The sequence below is a fragment of the Monodelphis domestica genome, chromosome 3 (genome assembly GCF_027887165.1).
Source record: "Monodelphis domestica isolate mMonDom1 chromosome 3, mMonDom1.pri, whole genome shotgun sequence".
NCBI classification, from domain to species: Eukaryota; Metazoa; Chordata; class Mammalia; order Didelphimorphia; family Didelphidae; genus Monodelphis; species Monodelphis domestica.
Window position 1 is genome coordinate 303,980,687 of NC_077229.1, and position 26,129 is coordinate 304,006,815.

General features: G+C 36.6%; 1 protein-coding gene across 1 annotated transcript in view; it reads right to left on the reverse strand.

The window, feature by feature from the left end:
• Positions 1–224: 224 nt before the first annotated feature.
• LOC100029952 (short-chain dehydrogenase/reductase family 16C member 6-like) overlaps positions 225–26,129 on the reverse strand; it is a 45,185-nt gene continuing 19,280 nt past the window's right edge. The window contains exons 4-7 of the mRNA XM_001379538.3: positions 25,293–25,392; positions 16,040–16,184; positions 2,775–2,900; positions 225–602 (exon numbers count right to left, since the gene is read on the reverse strand). Of these exons, the coding sequence (XP_001379575.1) occupies positions 479–602; positions 2,775–2,900; positions 16,040–16,184; positions 25,293–25,392 (495 nt within the window). The 3' untranslated portion in view covers positions 225–478. The remainder of the gene's footprint in view (positions 603–2,774; positions 2,901–16,039; positions 16,185–25,292; positions 25,393–26,129) is intronic.

Consider the following 26,129-nt stretch of genomic DNA (forward strand, 5'->3'; position numbering starts at 1 on the left):
TAGTGATTTTGTGCCTATTGCATGGAAAGTGGTGGGTTAGTGTCACTGAGTACTGGCATCCTAAGTATAGAATTCTCTGGCATTAATTCATGAAGGATTTTACTTTGTAGCACTCTTTCCTCAATATTTGGAAATAATTAGGAAATTATGACACAATTTACTTTTGTCACATCTCCTTCCTCTTTTTCATGTCCTGTTTCATTTTTAAAAATCAAGTGAATGAAGATAATTAAAGATTTTAATTTAATTTAATTTTTTAGATTTTCACACCATCCACCAAGATGATTAGAATACCTAAAGTAGTTAGGCTACAGCATGGGAATCAATAAGAATTAAAATGAAACTCTGAATGCCTAGGAAAATGAACAGAGAAAAACTAGGTATAAAGTTGGCACATTCAGAATCACCAGTGATTCTCTGAAAGAGTGTCATTCTCCTTGATGCTGTATTCCTCACGTTGTTACATTTCCATTTTAAGTTATTGGTGTATCTTTGCTACAGTCTGGACTTTATCTGTCTCCATTCTACCTTGGAAATTTTTCAAATTATCGAAAACTCCCAGGAAATCACCAAGGGCCAGAGCCATTTTTGAAGATATCACTCTAGAGGAAAAAAAGAGGAATAATATTAATTGCAATAACAAGAGTTCCCTAATATCCTTGTGAGAAAAACCTATTTACATCAACAGCAAAGGTTCTAGAAACTAATCTGGATCATAATAAGATTACTGATTTGGAGGTAGAAGAGTTCTTAGAGGCCATTTTACACCTGAAGAAACTGAGACCTAAGGAAAGGCAGTGACTTGTGCAATATCACATTAGTTAATAAATATCGAAGACAGAATTTGAAGCCAGATCTAATTCCAGAGAAAGTATGTTTTTTTTTTTTTAAATCAAGCCCAACCCTTTGGCACACAGTTCAAGAGAGTCTAGTATGCTCATGTCACTGAGGCTAGAATAATTTGTTGAGCAATAATGGCAGTGAATACTTCAGAGGCAGCATGGTGGGTACCTCAGTGTGGTAGAGAGTTGACTATTGCCTCTATTCTTTTGAAGGGGATGATGGCTTGGCATAAGCTCTAACAGGTTCCACTGATTCTGAAAGGCTTTGATTGTAGGCTTATGGATGGACAACATACACAAAGTCTGAGGACTAGTCTAGCTAATCTGAGAGGGACTGATCAGAAGAGTGTTGGACATCAAGGGATGCATTTTTCTCTCATGGCAAATCATTAGGTTCTAAGAAAGGGAAGAGGCTTTTAGTGTACAGAGATGGGGGAAGTAGACATACTAGTGAAATCATGAATTCTTGAAGGAAAGTCCTGGGAAATGGTTTCTTATTAGGCATGATTGTAAAAAGAATATGTTTATGTTGCATGTGGAAAGTTAATAGGGCCATGAAGAAATAGCTGAAAGAACCCTGAATGCAGATCTAGGAGATCTGGGTTTGAGACTAGGTACTAATACAAATTATGTGACTATAGACAAAAGGTATTTAACTTCTTTGAACTTAGTTTCCATACCTGTAAAATGGATTTAATAATATTGTAGTATACTTAAGTTAGCCTTAAGAGAAAAGAACTTTGTAAACCTTAAAGTATGATGTGTGTATGTATGGTGTGTGTGAGTTTTTTTTTTAATTATTTCTCACGGGAAAAAAAAAAAGAATAAGGTAGATTACACAACAGATATAGTGCTCGACTTGGAATTGAGGAGACTTTAGTTTTTGTCCTGCCTCTGTTATTTTCTAGGTATTTGACTCTGGGCAAATCAATTAAAATTAATTAAGTCTCAGTTTCTTCACCTGTAAAATTAAGGGCACTAAGTTCTTTTTCACCCTTAAATCTATGATCCTATAAAATTATCACAGAAATAAACTGGCAGAAGTGTAATAAAAATACAAAATTTGACCATCAACTTTCCTTTATAGTTTTTCAACAAAATATTCAGGGTTTTTTTGTCCTTATTTTTCCTGTCATAGCTTCACATCAACTGAACTATCTAAATAATTCAATAAAAATCAAAACATTTTTAAGGATGATACTTTACATTTAATTCCCTGCAGAAGAGTTCACTTGAGCACCAAAAAAGTCCATAACATATGAGAAAAACAGAAATGATCCCTAATAAAAATGATAATTGTCTATGTTTATTCAGCACTTTCTGCTAAAAAGTGATTTTCATATGTCATATCATTTAGTCTTCAAAGTTTCCTTAGGAGATAGGGAGCACAAATATTATTGCCATTTTAAAGATAAGAAAACTCAGTTGAAGAGGAATTGTGAGTTGTCCAAGGTCATAAGGCTAACCAGTAGTGGAGGTGGGATTAAGTTTTTCTGCAACATTTAGCTTCAGATTACAATGCTTTTCCCACTTTTCCTCACTGCTCCATAAAAGTCTTATAAATTTTCATTATGTTACATAAATATCCTTGTTTTATGCAATTTTCTCCACCAAATGGGAAGATACTTCTTAAATGATATTTAAAGGAACTAAGATTTTATTGGTATGAGTTCCCCTTCTAATACAAATTGGGGTCTCCTCTGCTCTGTGGTCATGGTTTCATGGGTTGCTGCAGCCTTCCCCCTAACCACTCCCTAGACAAAACAAAACACAACAAAACAAAAAAACCAAAGAACCCAAGGTCACAGTCATATTGCCACAAGTCCTTAGAGTAGCATTTAAATGGCAGTCTTCCCAAGTAAAAAAATGGTAGTTATTTTGTTGACAAATAATCATGACTAGAGAAAGAACAAAAAATGTATAGTAACTTACTGTTTCAAAGCCAATGTCAAGTATGCTAGTTTAGGGGTAATCAGGTAAACCTGCTCCTCCAGGATGGCTTTCATGATTTTATGAGCTATATATTCAGGCTCCAGAAGGGGAAATAAAGCTGGAAATCTGAAACAAATAAACAAACAAACATTTCCTTAATGGTTATCAGGCTCAATGGCTATTTCAGACATGCTGATAATATATACTACTTTAAATAATCCTGCACATTAAAAATAGAGGAAGGTAGGGGCTGGCTTATTTCCTCCCTTACTTCAACCAGTGTTGGGGCTCATGGCTACATGCCTCATTTTCTCATAATACATTTCCTGCCTTGGCTTTATGGTTTCTGATTATGAAGCTGCTGAGGTCAATGGAAGGAACATTCCCTGTTGGTTATGTTGCATTTTCCTTTTTGTTTTTATATGTGCCCAGCAAACAGCCTCAATAAATAAATCCTTTCCCAAAGTATAAGAGTCATGTTCAAGAGAGAAAGATCCCCCTGGGGACCCATGTGAAGCATGACTTCATTTCTGATCGTGCATTCACATAGCACTGGAAGAACTCAGAAGATCTAAGATGTTAATGAAATGAGTTCAGTCAAATCAAGAGAATTTGAACCTTGGTGAAAATGTAAACAAAGTTCCAGCCAAAGTGTCAAGGCAGTCTTCTGTTTTCCTCCTGATGTTTCCTAATTACTTTTCTATTCCTATTGACATGGGCATTGTACCCCCAGAAACTCAGGCAAACTATTATCAGGGAAACTCCCTTGCTCCCTTACATCCTCTGACTCTGAGCCTAAAAACACCCAATGACCCCTCTAGGGTCCTGAGATGACTAACTATCTCCCTTTGATTGTCCTCTAGATTTGAGATGGACAGAGAGAAGCACCTCCAGGCCACACCTTGATCCTATCAGACATCTGTTTGTTCCCTAAAACTAAGGAATCTTTATGTCCCCAGGCAGATGATCACCCCACCTCACCAAATGCCTGGGTGACTAACACTGTTGTAAAAAGTATAAAATCCCCAGAACTGATGTCATCTGGGGGAACAGCCTTTCCATTCATGCTGTCCTCCCAAGAACTGCTCCCCATCTTGCTGCCCAACCTTGCTATCCTCCTGGCCATTCTCAACATTACTTTCTAAATTAATAAATTTCTCTTTCTGTTTTAAGCTAAGTTTTGGAGTCTTGCATTCTTGCAAAAGGTATCCTACCCAAACTCCGGGGGTACACATCTGAACCCCATAACACTATTATTTTTCTACCACCTATTAATACCTTAGCAACTGACTGATTCTCTATCATGTCAGCATTTCTTCAAGTATCTTGATTTCCTCAAAGTGAGCATTTCTTATATTGATACAGGTTGAAGGCTCCTCTGTGCCATCTTCATGAGTTATTGAGAGAGGTTAGGGGGTGAGAGAGACAGACAGAGAGACACAGAAACACAGAGACAAACAGAGAGACAGAGACAAACAGAGAGACAAAGACAAAGACAGAGACACAGAGAGACAGACAGAAATAGAAAGATAGAGAGAGAAATATAGGGATAGAGGCAGAGACCAAGAGACAGAGAAAGGGACAGAGAGAGAGGAGAATGCCACTGCTATTTAATGACTATTCTTGTGGGACAAACCCCAGGAAACTTAGTAGGTTGGTTCTTGGACTGTAGAAATTAAACATGATGTCTTGCAGCCTCTCAGTGTGGTTCAAAATACCTCTTTTTTTTTTAAAGAAAGGAAAAGAAAATTTATTCATTGAAATTGAACAAATTCCTGGACCAGTGAGAAGCTAAGTGAAAAATATTAACAAGAAAAAACAAACAAACAAACCTTGTTCTCTAAGGTTTTTTTTTAATGATTTTTTGTCTTTTCTTTTGCCAGAAGTTCTTTTCAGAGAGAGAGAGGTGGGTGTGGGGGAGGGAAAGAAGGAGGAGAGAGAGAGAGAGAGAGAGAGAGAGAGAGAGAGAGAGAGAGAGAGAGAGAGAGAGAGAGAGAGAGAGAGAGAGAGACCTTCCAATCTTCCTTTCTACATTTTTATTCCATTGTAGGCTGCATTCCCAGTTTGCTGGACTTTTTCTACCATCCTACAGATACTCCTTCACCCTGGAAGTTTGCACACACCCCTGGACTTTTAGCATTGGATTTACCTATTGCTCCTGTAGTCTATCCCTATAATTGATTCCTCTCGGAATCTCCATATTAAGGAGGTTGCTTAGGCCAGCCATGTCTTATGCCTCCTCAGACTGTACCCCTGAGTTTTAGATTTTTTTCTACTATATTCCTGTGGGTACCTCTCCATGCCCCTCTCTCTCCTCCTTCCCCCCTTTCTCTCTCTCTCTCTCTCTCTCTCTCTCTCTCTCTCTCTCTTTCTCTCTCTCTCTCTCTTTCTCTCTCTCTCTCTCCTCAATCTCTCTCAAGGAGAAAAACATTTAAACAGTCCAGAAATTATAGTTGCCAATCTAAAACTTAAAATAACAACTAGAGAGTTAAAAAATATTAAATTCATGATAGAGAACCTCTGTAGCAAAGTAAAAAATTTAACATATTCTGAACAAAAAATATAGAGAAACTGGGGAAATTTAGCAGAAAAGAGGCAAAAAATATTTCTTTAAATAAGGTGTAGGTTCTATACAAGTCAATGAGACTGGTCTTGATGGAACTCAAGAACCAGAGGTCTCCAGAAGAAATATGACATATCTTTTAAAACATGAATATCTTTAAAAATATATTTTTCTGCAGAAAATAAGAACATTCTTCAGAATTTCTAAATACTGACACCAAAGAACTGATAAAAAAAAACAACTCATGCTTCAAACTCCAAGAAATGTAAGACTAAACTTGACAATTCCAATGAAAACAAATTTTTTAGGCAAACAGGAGAAAGACAAAACAAGCTTATTCTGCAACCCTAACAAAGCACAGAAGGGAATGGAATAAAATATTGCAAAAAGGACAGCAAGTCAAACTTTGGTCAAAATGACCTATTTTGCAAGTCTATGTTTAATGATCAATGAAAAAAGACAGATGTTCTACAAAAGAAAGGCAACTGAGTCATGGGGGATGGGATAAACTTTTTCTTTATTTATAAGGAACTAGGAAGTCATAAGAGAGGGAGTATTAGAAGGGCATATAAAATAAGAAAAAAGAGGGCAAAGAAATAAACTAAGGGAAGGAATAATAGAGGTCATTTCTATTAAGAAATAAGAAGCTAAGGGAAGGATGAGGGAGAGACTCATAGAAGGGGAAATAGATTAACCACTAGGAAGGTAAGGGGAGAAGACAAGGGAGGGTACTTTAGAAGAATTTAAACTCCTTTCAAATAGGAATGGTTTTATTCTTTGCATTTATATCCCTAGTGCCTTAGCACTATTCACTCTTAACAAATGCTTGCTAATTGATTAAACGATGTGATATTAATTTAATTATTATTTCTAATTCTTTTAGTATAAAGGTCAAACTTTCTGACAAATAATACTCTCTAAATATGTTATTTTATTTTCTCTTATTTCATTCATAGGTGTATTTATTTTGCTTTTGGTTTCTATTGTTTGAGGTTATCTGTAAGTTGAATATTATGGTTCAAATCTGGCCTCAGATACCTCCTAGCTCTCTGAGCATGGACAAATCACTTAACCCCCATTGCCTAACCCATATCATCCTTCTGCCTTGGAACTAATATGTACTATTGACTCTAAGACAGAAGGTAAGAGTTAAACAAATTTTTTCCCACAATCTTCTAATAAATTGAACTCTTCTGGATCCTGATAACCAGTGTTAGCTATAAATCTTTCCTAATTTTGTATCATCTGCAAATTTGATAGTGCAAGTGCAGGTTATTGAAGGTCGTTTCTCATACATACCAAACAGCTCATGCCTCCCTGTGTTGTTGTTCAAGGGATATCTCATGTCTAGAACCCACTTTTTTCTCCCCTAGACCTCTGGCTTCCCATTCTTGATTCTCCAATATATTAGTGTTTCCTCTTGGAATTTTCTGTATTTTGTATTTCCTTATGTACATGCTATATCTCCCAGTATAATACAAGTATAATCTTTCCCTGGAGGCAGCAGGGGCTTTGTTTTGGCCATTGTATCCCAAGCTGACACAGTGGATAGAGTGCCAAGCCCAGAGTCAGGAAGGGAGACCAGAGTTTAAATTCAGCCTCAAACACGTGTGACTTGGTACAAATCACTTCACTCTGCCTCAGTTTTCTCCTTTGTAAAAGGAGCTAGAGAAGGAAATGACAAGCCACTTCAGTATCTTTACCAAGAACATCACCCCAAAAAGGGGTCCAGAAGAGTCAGGTATGATTAAAAATGACTACCCAAAAACATTGTTAGCACCTTGCCCAATGTGCTATACAGGTAGATATTTAAGAAATATTGTTTTACTATAATTGAGTTGAATTGAGAAGATATTTGAATAGCACCCACTGTGCCCATTTTCATTACTACTAAAGAAATTCTTCATTTACCCCTGGAATCTGGAGTCTATTTTTGCAATTTTGCTGTCTTTGCCCATGTTCTTGCCATTGATGAATGAGTCTTGGAACTTTTTGCGGTCATTTGCAGAGATACCAGTACCCCCTAACCAGAGCCTGGATCTTTATTTAGAGTCTTGCTCTCTCCTTCAGCTCCTTGTTGAATAGACATGGATGTCTGGCTGATATCTCAAACTCAACATGCCCAAAATTGAACTTCTTATCTTCTACTCCAAAACCTATTTTTTCTCCCAAATTTTCTTAATTCTGTTGATGGTAATATGGACTGATATGTCCCACAAACATTGCCAAGTTGCTGTATACAGTCAAAAGAACACAGAAACAATAACTAGCTGATTAGTATGGGGCTACCTTCCAGATAAGATATAGGAGTATCTTAGATTCACAAGTATGAGAAAACTCCTCATATCAATCTTTAGAGATAATCTAGGTCCTTGGTTGGGGGTTCTGGGCAGCAAGTACAGGTGGTTCAGATCCCCAGTCACACAGGACTAGGTTCAAATGATGCTCAATTTCCATACTCACTGCCTTCCTTAGAGTCTGTTCAGAAAAGAACAAAATTTGACTGAAATTTGCCCCAGGATATTTAACATATCATTAGCATCCCATTTATATCATCATTAGCTCTCCTCACCCCAGTGGGCAAACAGATTGAATCATGGGTAAAGCTATATAGATCAAAATGGATCATGGGTAAAATGACATCAGCTCCTTGGGAAAGACAGGGCAACAACTGCCCAAATGACTCCTCAATAACAAAGCAAGATAAAAAGCATTCCTGAGAACTCCCACCCACACTTACTTTTACCTTTTAACTTTGCTTACCTTCTTACATTACCTTACTTACTATACTAGCTTCTCTGTTACTATATTTTCTTATAATAAAGCTTGTTTCCTCACAATGGTATCAGTTTGAGTTGTCAGTGAATTCTTTGGTTGGGACCCAATCAACAATGCCAACATCATTTTTGGTGCCCAACCTCCAACAATTTGTCTCCATTTATCATTGGCTCAACTTACTCCATCTTGATATAAAGTTGTTCCAGGTCCCTCTTCCCACCACCCCACTTATTCCTTGCTTTGGTTTTTTTTCCCTTTTATCTCTGAGCACTCTGAGACTGGATTGGGCTGTCACAGTCAGCAAATTCCAATAGGTGGGGAATGCTCCTCTGGAACTCCAAGTTTAAGGTCACAGAGAGATTTTCTTTGCTGCTATGCCTAGGGCCAGGGCAGACTACTTCTGTGCCCCTTTAAAGGCCAGGCAGAGCTCATTCTACTGCTGCATCTGGGTTTTTGAATACTCTCTCTCCCTTAGTTCCTGTTTTGGGTGTTTTGGCAAGCAGCCACTGTACCGGTCTCTATGCCCTTCACTATGGGACAAATTTCTTTAATCCCATGGGATTCCCCTCTTCTTTCCAGTTGGAAAAGGTTGAATCTGCAAGATTGAAGATAGAAATGCCTTGCATTTTACTGCAATAATGGAAGGCCACAATATCCTCTAGAATTTGGAGGAGTGTGGCCAGTAAATTGGGACCCTAAATTATAATTCTGTCTTGCAATTAGATTTGTATCACAAGAGGGAAGGAAAATGGACAGAAATCCCAAACATTCCAGCCTTCATGGCACTAGCAGAGGACTCAATACTTGAATAACAATGGATATGCTTTGTCAGGATAGATTTATTCCCAGAGAAACCATCCCTTCTACTCCCTGATCTCCTAGATGACTCCTTCCTGACCCTATCAGCAAAATCCTTCTTGTCAGCAACTTCCCCACCTTTCTACCTGGTCAGCAGCTTCCAAACCACTGCTCTTCCCCATATAGCACTTTCTTTGATCAATCTCCCCCCTCTATATTCTATGCCTTTTCTGCTCTGTATCAACAACGCCCACAGTCACTGATACCCAGCCTTGCCACACACAGAGCAGCATCTCCTATGCACCCCCAGCTAAAGACCCTAAGACTCTTTGTCCCCTTAGAGAGGTGGTATTGAAAGAAGGGACTGTGTTCACATATTCTTTTCTCCATGTTAGACCTCTCCCAGATCAAGGAGAAACTTGGTAGGTTTTCTGAGAATCTCACCAAGTTCATAAAGGGGTTTAAGTAAGTGGGACTGTAGTATGACTTGTCCTGGGAAGATTTATACCTCGCTATCTCTTTCTTCTGCATCATAGATGAAAAACAGAGGAAAACAGAGGTTGAGGAAATAATGTAGCTGAAAATAATGCAGAAGACAGATTTTCTATGGGGGCTGCTATTGTAATGGTTGATGAACCCTGTTGGAATAATTATTTAGACCAAGAGAGGAAAAAAAGAGACTACATGATAAGGTGCTTGAATGAAGGCATGCTACAGGGAGTGAGTAAGCAGGTTAATTATGGAAGAAAAGGAAGTAAAAAGAAGGAAGAAAAAAAGAGTGGGGAAGAAAATCCAGCGTTATTTCAGAGCAGACTTAATAAAAGCCATGAAAAATTACATTAACAAAGAACCTGAAAGCCCAGAATGTAGGGCTGTCCTTAATATGCACTTTATTAGACAGTCAGCACTAAATATTCACAGGAAATTGTAAAAGTTAGACATGGGACATCAGATTCCCTCCATTTCCCATCTCAATAACTTGATGTGGCCTTTAAAGTTTTTAACAACAGGGATCTGGCAGAAGCTGAGGACTATAAGGCTTGAGCCAGTAACAAGGAACGGGCTCAGATGACTGCAGCTGTCATTTCTACCAACCAGAAAGGGAACCCCTGGAAGAATAGCTAGTGTTTCAAGGGCAGAAAGAGGGACCATTGGTCTGGAGACTGTCCACTAAAGTAGAAGCCACCTGGGTCCTATCCCAATTATCAACAGGATGGCCATTGGAATGGGATTGCCCATTAGGTTGAACCATGAACCAGCTATGCACATGAGTCTCCTTAGGACTCAGATTGATGGGGCCCAGGGTTTGGTTTGTCTCTTTCCCTCTGCATCACCATTGTTGATCCCAGGGATGTGATAGATGTGACAGGTAAGAACATAATTTTTCTTATAGATACAGAAGCCACTTACTCTATCCTACCTCAGTTCTAAGGTCCTACATGCATCATGTAGTTGGGACTGAGGGATGCCAAAAGAGGTATTTAGAAACCCACTCTCTCCTCTGCAAGTCTGTGGATCTCCTATTCCAATACAGCTTTTTGGTAATTCCCACCTGCCCGTTCCCTCTGCTAGGAAGAGACATTATGCTAAGAATGAGGTCAAATTTCAATGTTATTGGAGGTTTCTCTTGTGCTGGCACCTTTATACTCTTAGACAAGCTTTTAAGCAGAACCCCCTACCCCAACATTCCCATCTCTGTGTGAGAGGTCAATTCCCAAATCTGGGAGACAAGGGGCCTTGTAAGGGCAATTCATGCAGACCTCACAATTGTCTGCCTGAAATATCCTAGCAAATTGCCCTGTAAGAAGCAATACCAAATCAACCCAGGCCAGAACTGCAATCTTTGATATACAAGTTTCTTCAACATGGGCTTCTGGTATTCAACCACTCCTCCAAAAATATGTCTATTCTCCTTGTTAAAAAAAACCCCCAACTAAGTGGGGAATATCAGATGGTGCAGGATTTAAGAGCTGTCAATGAGGACGCAATCCCTATCCACCCTTTGTCCCTAAACCATAACAGGATACTAGCCCAGATTCCCAGGGACATAACTTGCTTTTCAACCTTAGACCTCAAGGATGCCTTTTTGTGTTCCCTTACACAAGGTTCATTTTTGCTTTGGAATGGATATTGCCATCTGACCCCATCCCACAATAATATACTTGGACAGTCCTCCCCCAAAGATTTAGAGTCAGCCTCTATCTATTGGCAATGTCCTTGGCAAGAATCTAAGGGATTTATAACACAACAATAGTGAGGCTATCTAATATGTAGAATGCATCCTTCTCTGCAGCTCTGACTCTTGAGTGCTCACATACAGACATTGCTAGGACCCTAAACTTTCTGGGGGAAAAGGAATACAACGTCTCAGTAAAAAAAGGCCCATATTTCCCAACAGAAGGTCCAATATCTAAGGCATAAACCAACCTTTACCTCGATCCCTGACATAGGAAAGAAAAAAGGGTATTCTTTCAATCCCTGCCCCAATGATCAAGAAACAACACAGTACATAGATAGGTTTCTGCAGGATTTGGAATCCTAATTTTGGTATAATTGCCAAGCCACACAATTACAGCTGATTTCCAGCCTCTACATTGGGGAACTGATCAGTAGACTTCCTTTAATACTTTAAAGGTAAAGCTCACATCTTCCCTAGCATTAGCTTTACCCAATCTTGACAAACCTTTCTCTCTATTTGTTGATGAAAGAAGGGGACATGCTTTGGCCATCCTCACTCACACCTTGGGACCCAACCACCTCCTTGTAGCCTACTTTTCTAAGCAGCTAGGTAGCTCAGAGATGGCCTGCCTGTTTTAGAGCAGTTACAGCCACTGCCATGATGGTGGAGAAAGCTGCCAACCTGACTTTGTAGGCAGCCCTTTGAGGTTCAGACTCTCCATTGGGCCCAGAGTGTCCTTGAAACAAAAGGCCACAGGTGACTGACCAGTGGCAGACTGACAAAGTGCCAAATTTTGTTCTTGGAAAGTGTGCCATTTCTTGTCTTTCATCAGATTAACTATTTTCTTAACTAGGCTAAGTATGCAGAACACTTGGTTCCTCTTTCTCTTATTTGCATCCATACAGAGTGTTGGAATATCACAATGGACCCCAAATGCCATATTCCAGTTCTCTAGCACAATGGTCCAGGGAGTTAACCTTACCAACTGTTGGGTAACCCAGCATCCCTTTTTTGATATTTCCTTACGGACTTCTCCCCTTGGGCACCTGGTGGTATTCCTTCATATTCCCTTTGTTTTTACTATTGCTTCTTTTGCCATTTTGCCCTTGCCTGTTTAATTGCTTTGTTAATTTGTGATCTCTTGGTTTTCCCAGTTCCAGTTTCAGATGATATCTCCTGAGCAATGAGTACACCTCCACCCAATGGATGCTGCTGGCATTGCCTTCTGATGCCTTGTGTCCCTGTCCCACCAAGTAATACAATGCTTATACCCTGATCCTGCATCCCTGTTCAGCAGGAAGTAATTCCAGAAGGCTGACCTTTGCCTTGTATTATTTGGAGTGGGGAATGATGAGGGCTGAAATGTCCCACACATCTTGCCAAGTTGCTGTAAACAATCAAAAGAACATAGAAATAATAACTAGCTGATTAGCATGGGGCTACCTTCCAGATAAGATATAGGAGTTTCTTAGATTCACAAGTATGAGAAAACTCCTCATATCAATCTTTAGAGATAATCTAGGGTGGTTGGGGGTTCTGGGCAGCAAGTATAGGTGGTTCAGATCCCCAGTCACACAGGTCTAGGTTCAAATGATGCTCAATTTCCATACTCACTGCCTTCCTTAGAGTCTGTTCAGAAAAGAACAAAATTTGACTGAAATTTGCCCCAGGATATTTAACATATCATTATGTTGCTAGCTCATTTCTCAACTGGTCTACTGCCATAATTGCTAACTAGTCACTTTGCTTCCTTTCTTTATGTAGGCAGATAGGTGGTAAAGACTCCAATGGACTTGGAGTCAGATACTCAGTGATTTGGTCCTGACCAAGTTCTCAATCTCCCCAGCCTTATTATAAAACTGATATAATAACATCCATCTCATAGATTTATTATGAAGATCAAGAGATTCTCATATAAAGTGTTTTACAATCTATAAAATATAAATGCCAATTATTATTATTAAATTATTAGTGTATTAATTTTACACAATTTTCATGTTTATGGTTGTCTTTTTGCCAATACAAAGTAAGCTACACCAGAACAGGGAATGTTCCATTTTTTTCCTTTCTATCTCAATAAATGCTTGTTGACCATACTTCCTGTATGGTAAAGTTCTTGAGAGAAGGGGATATGTCTTGTTTCTTGACTTCTACCACAGCACTTCTGGCTGCCAGCTTTATGATATTCTAAGGCTAGAGGAATTTAAAGTTTTAAACTAGTTAAAAGATATTGGATTTAAGAAGAAGGAATGGGAACAGTATTTGCTGGGGAGATGTCAGGAGATGCCAGGTGATTGTATTAGGGAGGTCTCAGCCTTTGAATCTTCTCTCTCTGAGTAGCTATTTTATCAAAGCAGAGGTGTTCTCAGTATGGTTTAAGACTGGTTCCTCCTTTGTGAGTGTCTCTTTCTGCACCCGCTCAACCTGCCCAATATAATATAGAACAGCTGTGATACCAGATATGCTGCAGGACTGCTTTCTGTTTATCTGAATTGTACCAGCTGATCTTGTATGGGAGTCAGTGAGCAAACTATACTTATTAACACTCTCTGTCATTACTCCTACTCTTCTCCATATGTACTGAAAACTCATATAAATATTTCTTTAGTGTGTTTTTCCATTTTTTAAAACAGAGCACAAGTTTAGGAATTAAATAAGGGATGGAGAAAGAGGGACTGGACTGAGGGACTCCCCTACAAAAAAAGTACAACATGCTGGGGAGGGGCATGTGGAAGGGGAGGTACCCCTACCCCCTACTGATTTGGGTTGAAGTACCCCACTAAACCCTGCCAAGAAGCTATAAACAACCAAAAGAACAAGGAAACAGTAACTAGTTGAATAGTATGGGACTACCTTACAGATAATATATGGGTTGCTTAGATTTAAAATTATGAGAAAACTCTTTACATCATATAACCTAAGTCCTTGGTTAAGAAGGGGTTCAAATTCCCAGTCACACAGGACTAGGTTTAAATGATGCCCAATTTCCACATTCACTGCCCTTCTTAGAGCCTGTGTAGAAAGTGTGAAATTTGATCAAAAGTTGTTCTGGGGTGTTTAATATATCATTAATATCTCACTTACATTGTGGTTTGCACTCGCCCTGCTCCCCCCACTAGGAAAACAGAGGAAACCGTGGGTAAGGCCATGCAGGCCAAAGTGGACTATGGGTAAAATGACATTGATTCCTTGGGAACAGTAGGTCTATAACCACCCAAACCAATGTCTCCTTCCTTAATAATTAATCAAGATAAAAAACATTCTTCAGAGCCCCTACTCACCTTATCTCTCTTTCTTCTTTATACCTTAGTAGCTAACTATCTATAGCCACTTTATTATATTCTCTTTTAATAAAATTTGTTCCCATGCTATAAAATCATTTTGATCTGTCAAATTCTTTGGACTAGATATTAATTTGCTGTGTACACTTCACTACATTCTAACCCCCACCCCCTAGTTACTGACCCACAAAAGAGGGTGTGTGGTGTCATCTGATGTCCCAGAAGCCCCATCCTGCTTCCTTCAGAAGGGAAGGGGAAATAAGCTTGATCAGTCTACAGGAAGCTGATGGGAAGCTTAACATCCAAGGTACTCTCTGATGAAACAGTTGAGGGGTCCCAGGGCCTATGGTAGGAGGTGGAATGGGGGGGGAGTGACCATAGAGTAGGGGATGGGCCAGCTTCAGACCATAGAGATGAGCTGTGGCCATAACTTCTGCCCCTCCAAGTTTCTCCCCAGCCTCACAAAATAATGGGAGGTGGGCAAGGCATGGGGGTCTTGGAAGCCAAGGTTCCAAGAAGAGGGCACATCAGTTGGAAGGGGATGGTGACCCAAGCTAATCAAATGGCAGGTGTGGGCTGGGAGGTCCAGGGACAACCTCCTTCCTCTCTTCCATGATGCAGCTGGCTTATGGATTAGGAAAAGAGATAAAGATAGTAGGGGTCCCCTGGGATCTCTTTCTGGATAAAGACAGTGGATTTAGTGGTTAGAGGAATATTTCCTGCTCAACACTAAATATTAATAAACTATTACTTCTAATGGCCAAATATTTTAATGTTACATTTCTCAGGTAACATCCAATTATAAAATTCTGGGCAAATTAAAAAAAATATAACCAGAATATTAGCATAATCTGATTGGGAATACCCCAATCCTCCAACTGCATTTATTAATATTGCTTTACTGATGCACCTACAAGTCCTACTCTGATGGCTCATCCTATCATTAAAGTGATAAAGCTCTCAAATGTGATGCTGGCAGAGGACTATTTCTGACAGGTCTTCTCAAGGTGGAAAGGCTTTCACTATGGACCTGGTGACAGAATATAAGTTAACTGTCTAAGAAGGAACTTCATTCAAGTCCCAGCTCTGCCAATTACTTTCTATATCATCTGTGGCAAAGTTATATAAACTCTTGCCTTCAGTTTTCACATCTTTAAAAGTAGTGCTTTGGAATTCATAACCCTTAAAATCTCTAGTTCCCAGTCTATGATCCCATGATCAATCCTTAGGTTCCTTAACCTGGTAATGTGCATCCCCAAAAGGTTGGCTAACTGATGGCAATTTTTTCCAGTTGTAGTAACTCATGGAGGATAAAACATGGAGGAGTTGCAGCCTTTAATAGTGGTAGGGAGAGCCCACTTTAATGAACTTATAAATAACTGAAGTATTAAATGGAGTCTAGATGACTATTTTTCATTAAGATTCATAAGAGTTAGAACCTTAGCAATCATTTGGTTCAACCCTTTTATTTTACAGATAAAGAAACCGAGGTCTATGGATGTGAAGTGACTTGCCTAGAGTCATTCAGCTAGTTAGTAGAAGACAAGGGACTATAATTCTGGTTATCTATTCATCCAGTACACTTTGAAATGTACCAGCTAGTTTCAGCCTTGAGTAGTATGTAGAATATGTGAAGATTCTTACAAAAAGAAAATCATTCTCTTACTTGGTTGTACAACCACTGAACATTCCAGTTTTGATGAAATATGGGCAGACAATCGTGGTTTTAATTCCATGTTTCTTTAGATCCCTCAATTCAAAATAAATGGACTCTGCAAATCCAAATGATGCAAATTTACTTGCACAATAATCTGAAAAATAGAAGAAATGGAAACAATATTATTAATAGAATTTTAACAAGGTATTTTTCTGGAACTTTTTTTCTTAACTTAAAAGTGATCTTAGGTCGTAGATCTTCTTTAGACCTGTAACATAACCACAGAATGAAGAATCATGGAATTTCTGAGTTGGGTGGAGCCTCAAAGGTACCTTAGTACCAGCTGATACACAAATATGTATCCCTTCTACAATAACTTTGACAAATGGATCTCCAGTCTCCTTTAATTTAATTTAATTTAATTTAATTTAATTTAATTTTTTGGTAAAATTTAGATTATTTGGGTTTTGGCATAAAAGGAACAGGTAATAAGAGTAACCAAGGACATAGGAAAGGGAAGTAGGGCAATGAGGGGTGGAAATGCCAAAAAGCTGAGAGGTATGGATAGGGGAAGTCTTAAAAACATCCTGGGATATGAAGTCCACTGTCTCCAGAAAAATCTCTATTCCAATTTCAGAAATTTCAAATTTGAAGGTTTATTTAAAATATAATTTTCAACATACATTTTCCAAAATTATAAGATCTGAATTGTCTCCCTCCCTCCTAATCTTCCCCTCTGGAGATAGTGAGCAATTTGATTTGAGTAGATTTTATTTCAGAGGTTTGGTTTTATGGGAGCTTAGTAGTAGGGAAAGTTGAAATTTCTCTGAGAATCCTCTCAAACCAACTTTAAAATAGCACTTCAAAATAAAAACTAGTCACAGAACCAACAAGGAGATGGTGTAAAATCACTCTCCTGAGGAAAACAACTTTCAAGTTTGCATAGAGAATCTGTTTTATGGAGTAAGAGAGGAACCAGAAGTAAAACTGCATACATAGGAGTGCAGACCAGCCCCCCTCCCCCCAAACAACTACTGTGCTAGGTTCTGAACCTGGGAACAAGCCAATTTTGAGACACCATGACCCTGTGTAAGCCAACAGCAGAGCATTCCATGCCCACCCCTTGAAGTACCAAGCCCTGGCACAAACATGCAGCAGGGCCCCAAGACAATGTGGTAAAGTCCCTAACAACCTACGGTGAAGCCCCTAACCACCAGGAAATGTAGCTCACAGAATTCAACGTCCTGAAAACCATCAGCAGTCCCTAGAAGAGACTGAATCATCAGTTTTCAGAGCTCCCAGACCACAGGCCATCATATCACCTTGCAAGAACTGAAACTTGAAGAAAACTAACTAGAACTGAGGGCAGCATGAAGTTTAAGGGGGCACACCCTCTACAATGAAAACAAAGTCCACCTTTAAAGGAAAAAATCTGGGAAAATGAACAAATAGCAAAAGAAACACTTTATGGAGACAAATAAGAGCAAGGCACAGATTTAATAGGGGACAGTGAGATCAAAGCAGCCACATGCATGACTTCAAAGAAAATGGGAATTTGTCTTAGTCTCTGGAAGAGCTCAAAAAGGAATTCAAAATCAAATAAGAGAAAGGGAAGAAAAAGGGGGAATGAAATGAAAATAATGCAAAAAGAGAATTATAGTTTAAAAAGCAGAATTGGTCAAATTAAAAAAAAACAAGAACAACACAGAAATCCAATGAAGAAAAGAATATATTAAAAATAGAATTTACTAACTGGAAAAAGAGGTAAAACATTTAAAGAAGAAAAGAGTTCCATGAAAAGTAGAATTGACCAAATGGAAAAGGAGGTTCAAAAGGTCACAAAAGAAAATCATTTTTTAAAAATTGGAATTGGGCAAATAGAAGTTAATGACTTCATGACACATCAAGAAACTATACAACAAAATAAAAAATGAAAAAATAGAAGAAAACATGAAATATCTCACTTAAAAAGAAACAAAACAACTTTCCTGGAAAATAGATCCAGGAGAGACAATCTAAGAACTATTTGACTACCTGAAAGTCATGATTAAAAAAATCCTAGATCTCATATTATGAAAAATTATCAAAGAAAAATTCCCTGATATTCTTGAATAAGAAGGTAAAATATAAATAGAAAGAATACACAGATCAGCTATTGACATCCCTAAATGACAACTCCAAGGAATAGTATAGTCAATTTCAAGGCCAAGGAGAAAATATTGCAATCAGTCAGAAAGAAACAATATCAAATATCATGGAGCCCACAATCCTGATTTCACAGGATTTAGCAGCTTGTACATTAAAGAATGGACGGCATGGAATGTGATATTCTGGAAGACAAAGGAACTAGGTTTACAACCAAGAATCACCTTCCCATTAGAGCTGACTATATTCTTTAGGAGAAAAAATAGTCATTTAATAAAATAGAAGATTTCTAGACTTTCCTGAACATCACCTAAACAGAAAATCTGTTTATATATATAAGATTCCAGAGAAGCAAAAAGAAGTAAATAAGAAAGAGAAAATTTAAGGGACTCAATAAGATCAAATTGTTTATATTCCTACATGGAAAGAACATATCCATAACTCTTAAATTTTTATCATTATCATAGTAGTTAGAAGAATTATACATGGATTGAGGGCATGGGAGTAATCTGTTTAGAATAATGTGAAAAAAATTCAGGGGAGAAAAAGAGGATTGAACTGAGAGAAAATGGAAGAGAGAGGTAAAATAGGATAAATTATATCACCTAAAGAGAAGTAGAAAAAAATTACAGTTGAGTGGAGGATTAGGGTGGTGATAGGCAATACTTAAACCTTACTCTCATCAGAATTGGCTCAGAGGAATAACAACCTGACACATGGGAGTATAGAATCATATCTTATCCTATGGAGAATGTAAAAATGGAGATTTGAACCCCAGACTTCAGTCCCCAGAAGTCCTTGCTCTAGTTCCTGAGATGCCCTCTAATCTCACTGAGATTTCCACCTGGGCAAGATCAAAATTTCTATTTAACTGGCTGTAAAAGCCTACTGAGCTCTCTTCCTGCTTCCGCTTCCAAGCAGACAGGCCTCTCATGATGTAAGTGAAATTGAATGGGCCTTTTGGCCCTCCTAGGCATGTGCTTTCTTACTTGTATTTCCTTAAATTCTTAATCTTTAATAAATCTCTAAAAATATAATACTTTTAGCAGAGAAACTAATTTTTAATACTTCAGTTTGGTGATTTAAAAATCACAATATGGAGAAGGAGAATTAGGTGGTGGTGGGGAGGTGAATAACAAGGGAGAAAGAATGAAGGACTTATTAAAAAGCAAAACATTTTGGGAGAAGAACAGAGTTAAAGGAGGAAAGTTCAGGATTAAAATAAGAAAACAAGATGGAGGGAATCACACAGAGGGAAATCATAACCATTAATATAAATGGGATGAACTCATCTATAAAATGGAAGTGGTTAACAGACTGATTAAAAACCAGAATCCTATGATATATTATTTCTGAGAAACACATTTGAGGCAGATAGACACCCACAGAGTAAAGGTAAGGCGATGGAACAGATTTTAATGGGCTTCAATTGAGATTAAAAAAACAGCAACAAACCAAAGTAGCAATCATGTTCTCAGACAAAGCTAAACCAAAGTAAGATCTTATTAAAAGAGATAAGGAAAGCAATTATATCTTGATAAAAGGTAGTAAAGAAAATGAAGTAATATCAATAATTAACATATATGCACCAAATGATTTAGCATCAATAGAGAAAAAACAGATCAGCAAATTGGGCATGTAACTAAAAAAAACCTAGAAAAAGAACAAATCAAAAATCCTCACTTAAAGACTAAATTGGAAATCTAAAAATCAAAGGAGAAATTAATAAAATTGACAAGAGAACTATTGAATTAATAAATAAAACTAGGACTTGATTTTATGAAAAAATGAATAAAATAGAATATTGGTTAATTTGAATAAAAAAGGAAAGAAGAAAATAAAATTACCAGTATCAAAAATGGAAAGGGTGAATTTACCTATATTGAAGAAGAAATTAAAGTAATCATTAGGGGTTATTTTCACCAATTATATGACAATAAATCTGACAACCTAGGTGAAATGGATGGATATTTACAAAAATATAAATTGGCCCAATTAACAAAAGGAAAAACAGAATACTTAAATAATCTCATCTCAGAAAAAGAACTTGAATAAGCCATTAATGAATTCCATAAGAAAAAATTTCCCAGAATCAGATGGACTTACAAACATTTAAAGAACAATGAATCCCAATACTATGTTAACTATTTGGCAAAATAAACAAGGAAGTAGTTCTATCAAATTCTTTTTATGACACAAATATGGTGCTGACATCTAAGCCAGGAAGACCAAAAACATAGAAAGGAAATTGGTCTTAATGAATATTGATGTAAAAAATCTTAAATAAAATATTAGGAAAGAGACCACAGCAATATATTAAAAGGATCATTTATTATGATCAAGTGAGATTTATACCAAGAATGCAAGACTATTTTAATATTAGGAAAAGTATCAGCATAATTGACAATACCAATAACCAAACTAACAGAAATCACATGATTATCTCATTAGATGCAAAAAACCCTTTGAAAAAATACAATACCCATTCCTATTAGAAACACTAGAAAGTATATGATTAAATGGATCTTTTCTCAAAACATTAAGCAGTATCTATCTAAAACTATCAGCAAATATCATTTGCAATGGGAATAAGTTAGAAGCTTTCCCAATAAAATTAGGAGTGAAGCAAGGATGTCCAACTATCACCACTGTTATTTAATATTGTACTAGATGTTAGTTTTAGCAAAAAAAAAATTGAAGGAGTTAAAATAAGCAATGAGGAAAAACTAAACTATCATTCTTTGGGGGATGATATGATGGTATATAGTTAGAGTATCAGCTAAAAACACACTAGTTGAAATAATTAATAACTTTAGCAAAGTAGGATACAAAAATAAACCCTCACAAATCATCAGCATTTTTAAATATTTCCAACAAAGTCCAGTACCAAGAGTTAGAAAGAGACATTCCACTTAAAATCACTCTATGTAATATAAAATCTTGGTAATCTATTTGCCACAACAAACAGGAATTATATAAACACAATAACAAAATATTATTCAGCCAAAGAAAGTTAAATCCAAACAATAGGAAAAACAGTAATTGCTCATAGGTAGACCAAGCTAATATAATAAAAAGATAATCCTACCTAAATTAATTTACTCATTCAGTGTCATCCCAATCAAACTACCAAAAAATATTTTATATAACTAGAAAAAATAATAACAAAATTCATCTGAAAGTACAAAAGTTCAAGAATATTAAGGAAAATATTAAGGAAAAAAATGTGAAGGATGGTGGCCTAGTAGTACCATATCTCAAACTGTACTATAAAGCAGTAAACATTAAAATAATCTGGTAACGACTAAGAAATAGAATGATGGATCAATGGAATAGATTATGGGTAAATGACCTCAGCAATCTAGTGTTTAATAACCCCAAAGATCCCAGTTTTTTGGATAAGATCTTGTTATTTGGCAAAAACTGCTGGGAAAATTGGAGAAGAGTATGACAAAAATTAGGTACAGACCAATATCTCATACCCAATACCAGGATAATGTCAAAATGAGTGTGTGATTTGGGCATAAAGAATGATATAAATAAATTAGGGAATATAGAATAGTTTACCTGTCAGATATATGGAGAAGAGAAGAATTTACAATGAAACAAGAGATAGGGAACATTATAAGATGTAAAATGAATAATTTTGTCTATATTAAATGAAAAAAAGTTTTTGTACACACAAAACCAATATAATCAAGATAAAGTTTTAAAGGGATTTTAAAAATCTCTTTTCTGCCTCTTAAAGAGACAGAGGGAGAGATTAAGAAAATTCCTTTAACAAAGGGAAACAACAAACTGGGGGAAAATTATAATAAATTTCTCTGATAAAGGTCCAGTTTCTCAAATATAGAAAGAACTACATCAAATTTATAAGAATATAAGTCATTCCCCAATTGACAAATGGCTCAGGGATATTAATAAGTGGTTTTCAGGTGAAGAAATCAAAGCTATCGATAATCATATGCAAAACTGTTCCAAATCCCTCTTTATTAAAGAAATGCAAATTAAAACAACTCTGAGGTACCACCTCACACCTATGAGATTGGACAATATAACAGTAAAAGTAAGTGATAAATTCTGGAAGGGATATGGTGAAATTGTGACATTAGTGCATTTTTGGTGGAGTTGTGAACTGATCCAACCATTCTGTAGGGCAATTTGGAACTATATCCCAACGGCTATAAAACAATGCCTATCCTTGGACCCAGTAATGCAATTTCTAGATTTTATCCCAAAGAGATTTAAAAAAAAGAGGAGAAAGGACCTATTAATTCACAAATATTTATAGTTACTCTTTTTGTTGTGGCAAAGAATTGTAAACTAAAGGAATGTCTATCAGTTGGGGAATGGCTGAAAAAATTGTGGTATATGATGATTATGGAACACTATTGTGCTGTAAGAAATGATGAAGAGGATGATTTCAGAAAGCTGGAAAGAGCTACATAACTGATGCAAAGTGAAAAAAAGCAGAACCAGGAGAATATTATACACTGTAACTGAAATATTGTGAGATGATCAAATGTGAAAGATTTAGTTACATTCAACAATATAAAAATCAAGGCCAATTCTGAGCGACTTATGACAAAGAATGTTATCCACTTCCAGAGAAAGAACTGTTGGAGTTGTAATGCACATGAAAGGATATGATTTTTCACATGTTTATTTGTTTTATTCTTTTGGGGTTTTGATTATTATTCATTAATAAAAATGAGCAATATGGAAATGTTTTGCATGATAATGCATGTACAACCCAGATTAAATTGCCTGCCAGTTCCAGAAGGGGGAGAGAAGGAGGAGAGGGAAACAATTTGGATCATATAACTTTGGGAAACATGTGGAAATTTCTTAATGCATATAATTGGTAAAAAAGTTAAATGAAAAGAAATAAAGATATCTAATATGTTCACTTTAAGTCTCTTCTTCTCCAAGTTATATATCCCCATTTTTTTCTATCATTCCTTTCATTTGCTAGTATGAACTCTCTCATTTGTATATTCTCTCATTTGTCAGTGTCTTTCCTAAAATGTGGTACTTTGGACTGAAGACAGATATAGTCTGACTATAATTTCTTTTGTTCCAGACTCTATACTTCTATTAATGCAGATCTCAGAATATTTAAGATTATGTTGTAAGATCTCATCTATTTTTTAACTGCTATATTATTTTGTTGGCTCATATTGAGTTTGTTATATTCCACCAAGCTTTCCAGATCTTCTTTCATGTAAATTGTGGTCAAGTCCTACTTTTTCCTTCCTATGCTTCCCACTAACTTTCCTCCATATTGTTATATACTTGATATACAAATTCTATACTTGTGAATGACTAGTGTCATTCATTTTTGAACTGAAGTATAGGACTTTACATTTTTTCCTATTAAATTCTATTTCATAATAATTAATTACTGTGGCCTATAGATTTATTTTTAGATACTGATTTTGTTGCACAATATCTTTACTTTGCATCCCTTATAGATCTGATATAAATATAAATGATGCCACAATTTAATTCACTGATAAAAATATCATGTGGCAGAGTATTACATTATACATCAAGGGTACTCTACTAGAGACATTATTCCAGTGTGACATCAAGCCCTTAATGACTTCTCTTTGGTTGCCATTTGGTCATTCCACCAGTTCTTGATTCAGTTAACTGTATTGTTACCTAACCCATATCACTTCATCTTATTCTCAATTATTTGATAGATATTTTGTCAAGTTTATTGCCCCCAAATAGATCTAATATATCTATGAAATACTGCTGAAGAGGGGACAGTTGGGTGGCTCTGTGGGTTGAGAGCCAGTCCTAGAAATGGGGGGGTCCTGGTTTCAAATGTGACCTCAGACACTTCCCAGCTGTGTGACCCTGGACCCCCATGGCCTAACCCTTAGTGCTGTTCTGCCTTGGAACCAATATAAAGTATTGATTCCAAGTCAGAAGGTAAGGTTTTTTTTTTAAAGAAATACCACTGAGTAAACAATAAATATGATAATATTTTCACAAAAGGAAACAGTTTAATTCAAATATTAGGTACTGTGAGTACACAGAGGAAAAAAAGTAATGAAATCACTCTGGCTCTGAAGGAGTTTACATTTTACTGGATGATGCTAACCAGTATTCCCTATCCTTGATGAAGCTCTCTTAGAGATGGCCATTTTTCTTTCTAATTTCTTATCTCTTTAATAATATATAGGTCCTTCCAAAACTTGTGCTTCACTGACCTCTTTCAAAACATCAAAATCTTTTCAATACTATGATGACCCTTTGGAGCAGGCTATCAATAGATTTTTAGTAATTTATAAATAATTGTTGATACATAAAGGTTAAAATTGCAGAAGATGTGACTGATTAATACCAGATTTACCCATCTATCTAGGTTTACATAATCCAAACTTTCATTCCACTCAGGAATCCATTCAGGTTTCTCATGTACAATATTCTTAAAAAGTCACATCCAACCTTGGTCTAAATTTATTCTTTTAACACGTTTTAGTAATGAGGGTTCTTTAGGAAGGACAGTTGTGTAAAGACTGCTTCTTTAAGACCAGTATTTGAACTAGCAACCTTAGGCTTGTACCATTTCTGAACCTTTATCCCTAACTTGTACCACAGTGCCCCTTACCTTCTATTCTTCCCCCAAAGTGCCAACAGTCCATCTTTGTATAAAGCACACTTTCAAATTTATTTTAAAGAACAAAGCATCCATGGAGCGTCTAATCTGACTAATGGATAAAGAGCTAGGCCTGGAGACAAGAGGACTTTGAAATGTTCTTCTGCCTTGGATCCAATATATAATATTGATTCAAAGGCAGAAGGTAAAGGTTAAAAAAAAGAATAAAGAATCCTTTGCCCCCTATAAATTTATAATAGTGTGGAAATATTAAAAGACAAACTAAAAAAAACCTTTACCTAAAATTTTAAGAAACATTACAAAAATGAGCAAGTAAACGATTCCATATCAACACTGACCAGGAGACAGAGAGATTCATTTAAATTGAACATAAACTAATTCAGATTCATTAAAGAAATTTTTGCATGAATTTAGGAAAAATCCAAACTGAAGGGTCCATTTCATTCTGGATTAGATCGTACACAAACAACATACAATACTCACCCCCTAGTTTATTCATGCCAACTAATCCAGCTAAGCTTGAAATACAGACCAAGTGACCATGGTTGGCAGCCATCATGGCAGGAAGAAAGGCTTTGTAAGTCTAAGAAACATAAACAGACAATTTTATCAATTTATGAATCATTCTATAAATATGTATTGAATTCTTGCTATATGCTAAGACTAATGCTAGCTTTAGGAAGATACAAAGAAATGTAAGATGAGGCCCTCACCCTTAAAAAAGCTTTCAATCTAGTAGAATGTTCTTTGAATAAATGCAACATTAATAATAAAATTGAAGTTTTTTACTAATTGAGTCAGTGGAGCTTTTTGGATATGTATTTTTAGCATAGAAAGTAACAATTAGTTTTCTAATCTGCTCAAGTGTGCCTTTCCATTTGGACTTTAGATACTTTTATGAGAATTTAACCTCCCTCTCCAACTCTGAATAAAAATAAAGACACCATGAAAATAAAGAGCTAAACAGGCAAAATGAGGGAAAACACAACTGAAGAAGGTAACTTTCATAGGGAAAAAATGACTCTTGACCATTTGGTCCAGTGATTTGGGATAGCTGACCATGACATATTTTCATCTATTTTAATAGAATTAATTCTTTCTTTCTTTGAAAATTATAGTGACACCTTCCCATCTTTGCAAATAGAGCACTTGTTTTTTGTCTTCACTATTTCTATTTCCTATGAAAAAGTCTTTTCCCCCTCTATTCAATCTCCCCTTTTCTCTTTCTTGTTATATTTGGTTACTATATTAAAGATAGGTATTTATTCTCTCTCTCTTTCTCTCTCTCTCCCTCCCCCCCCAACTCTCTCTCTCTCTCTC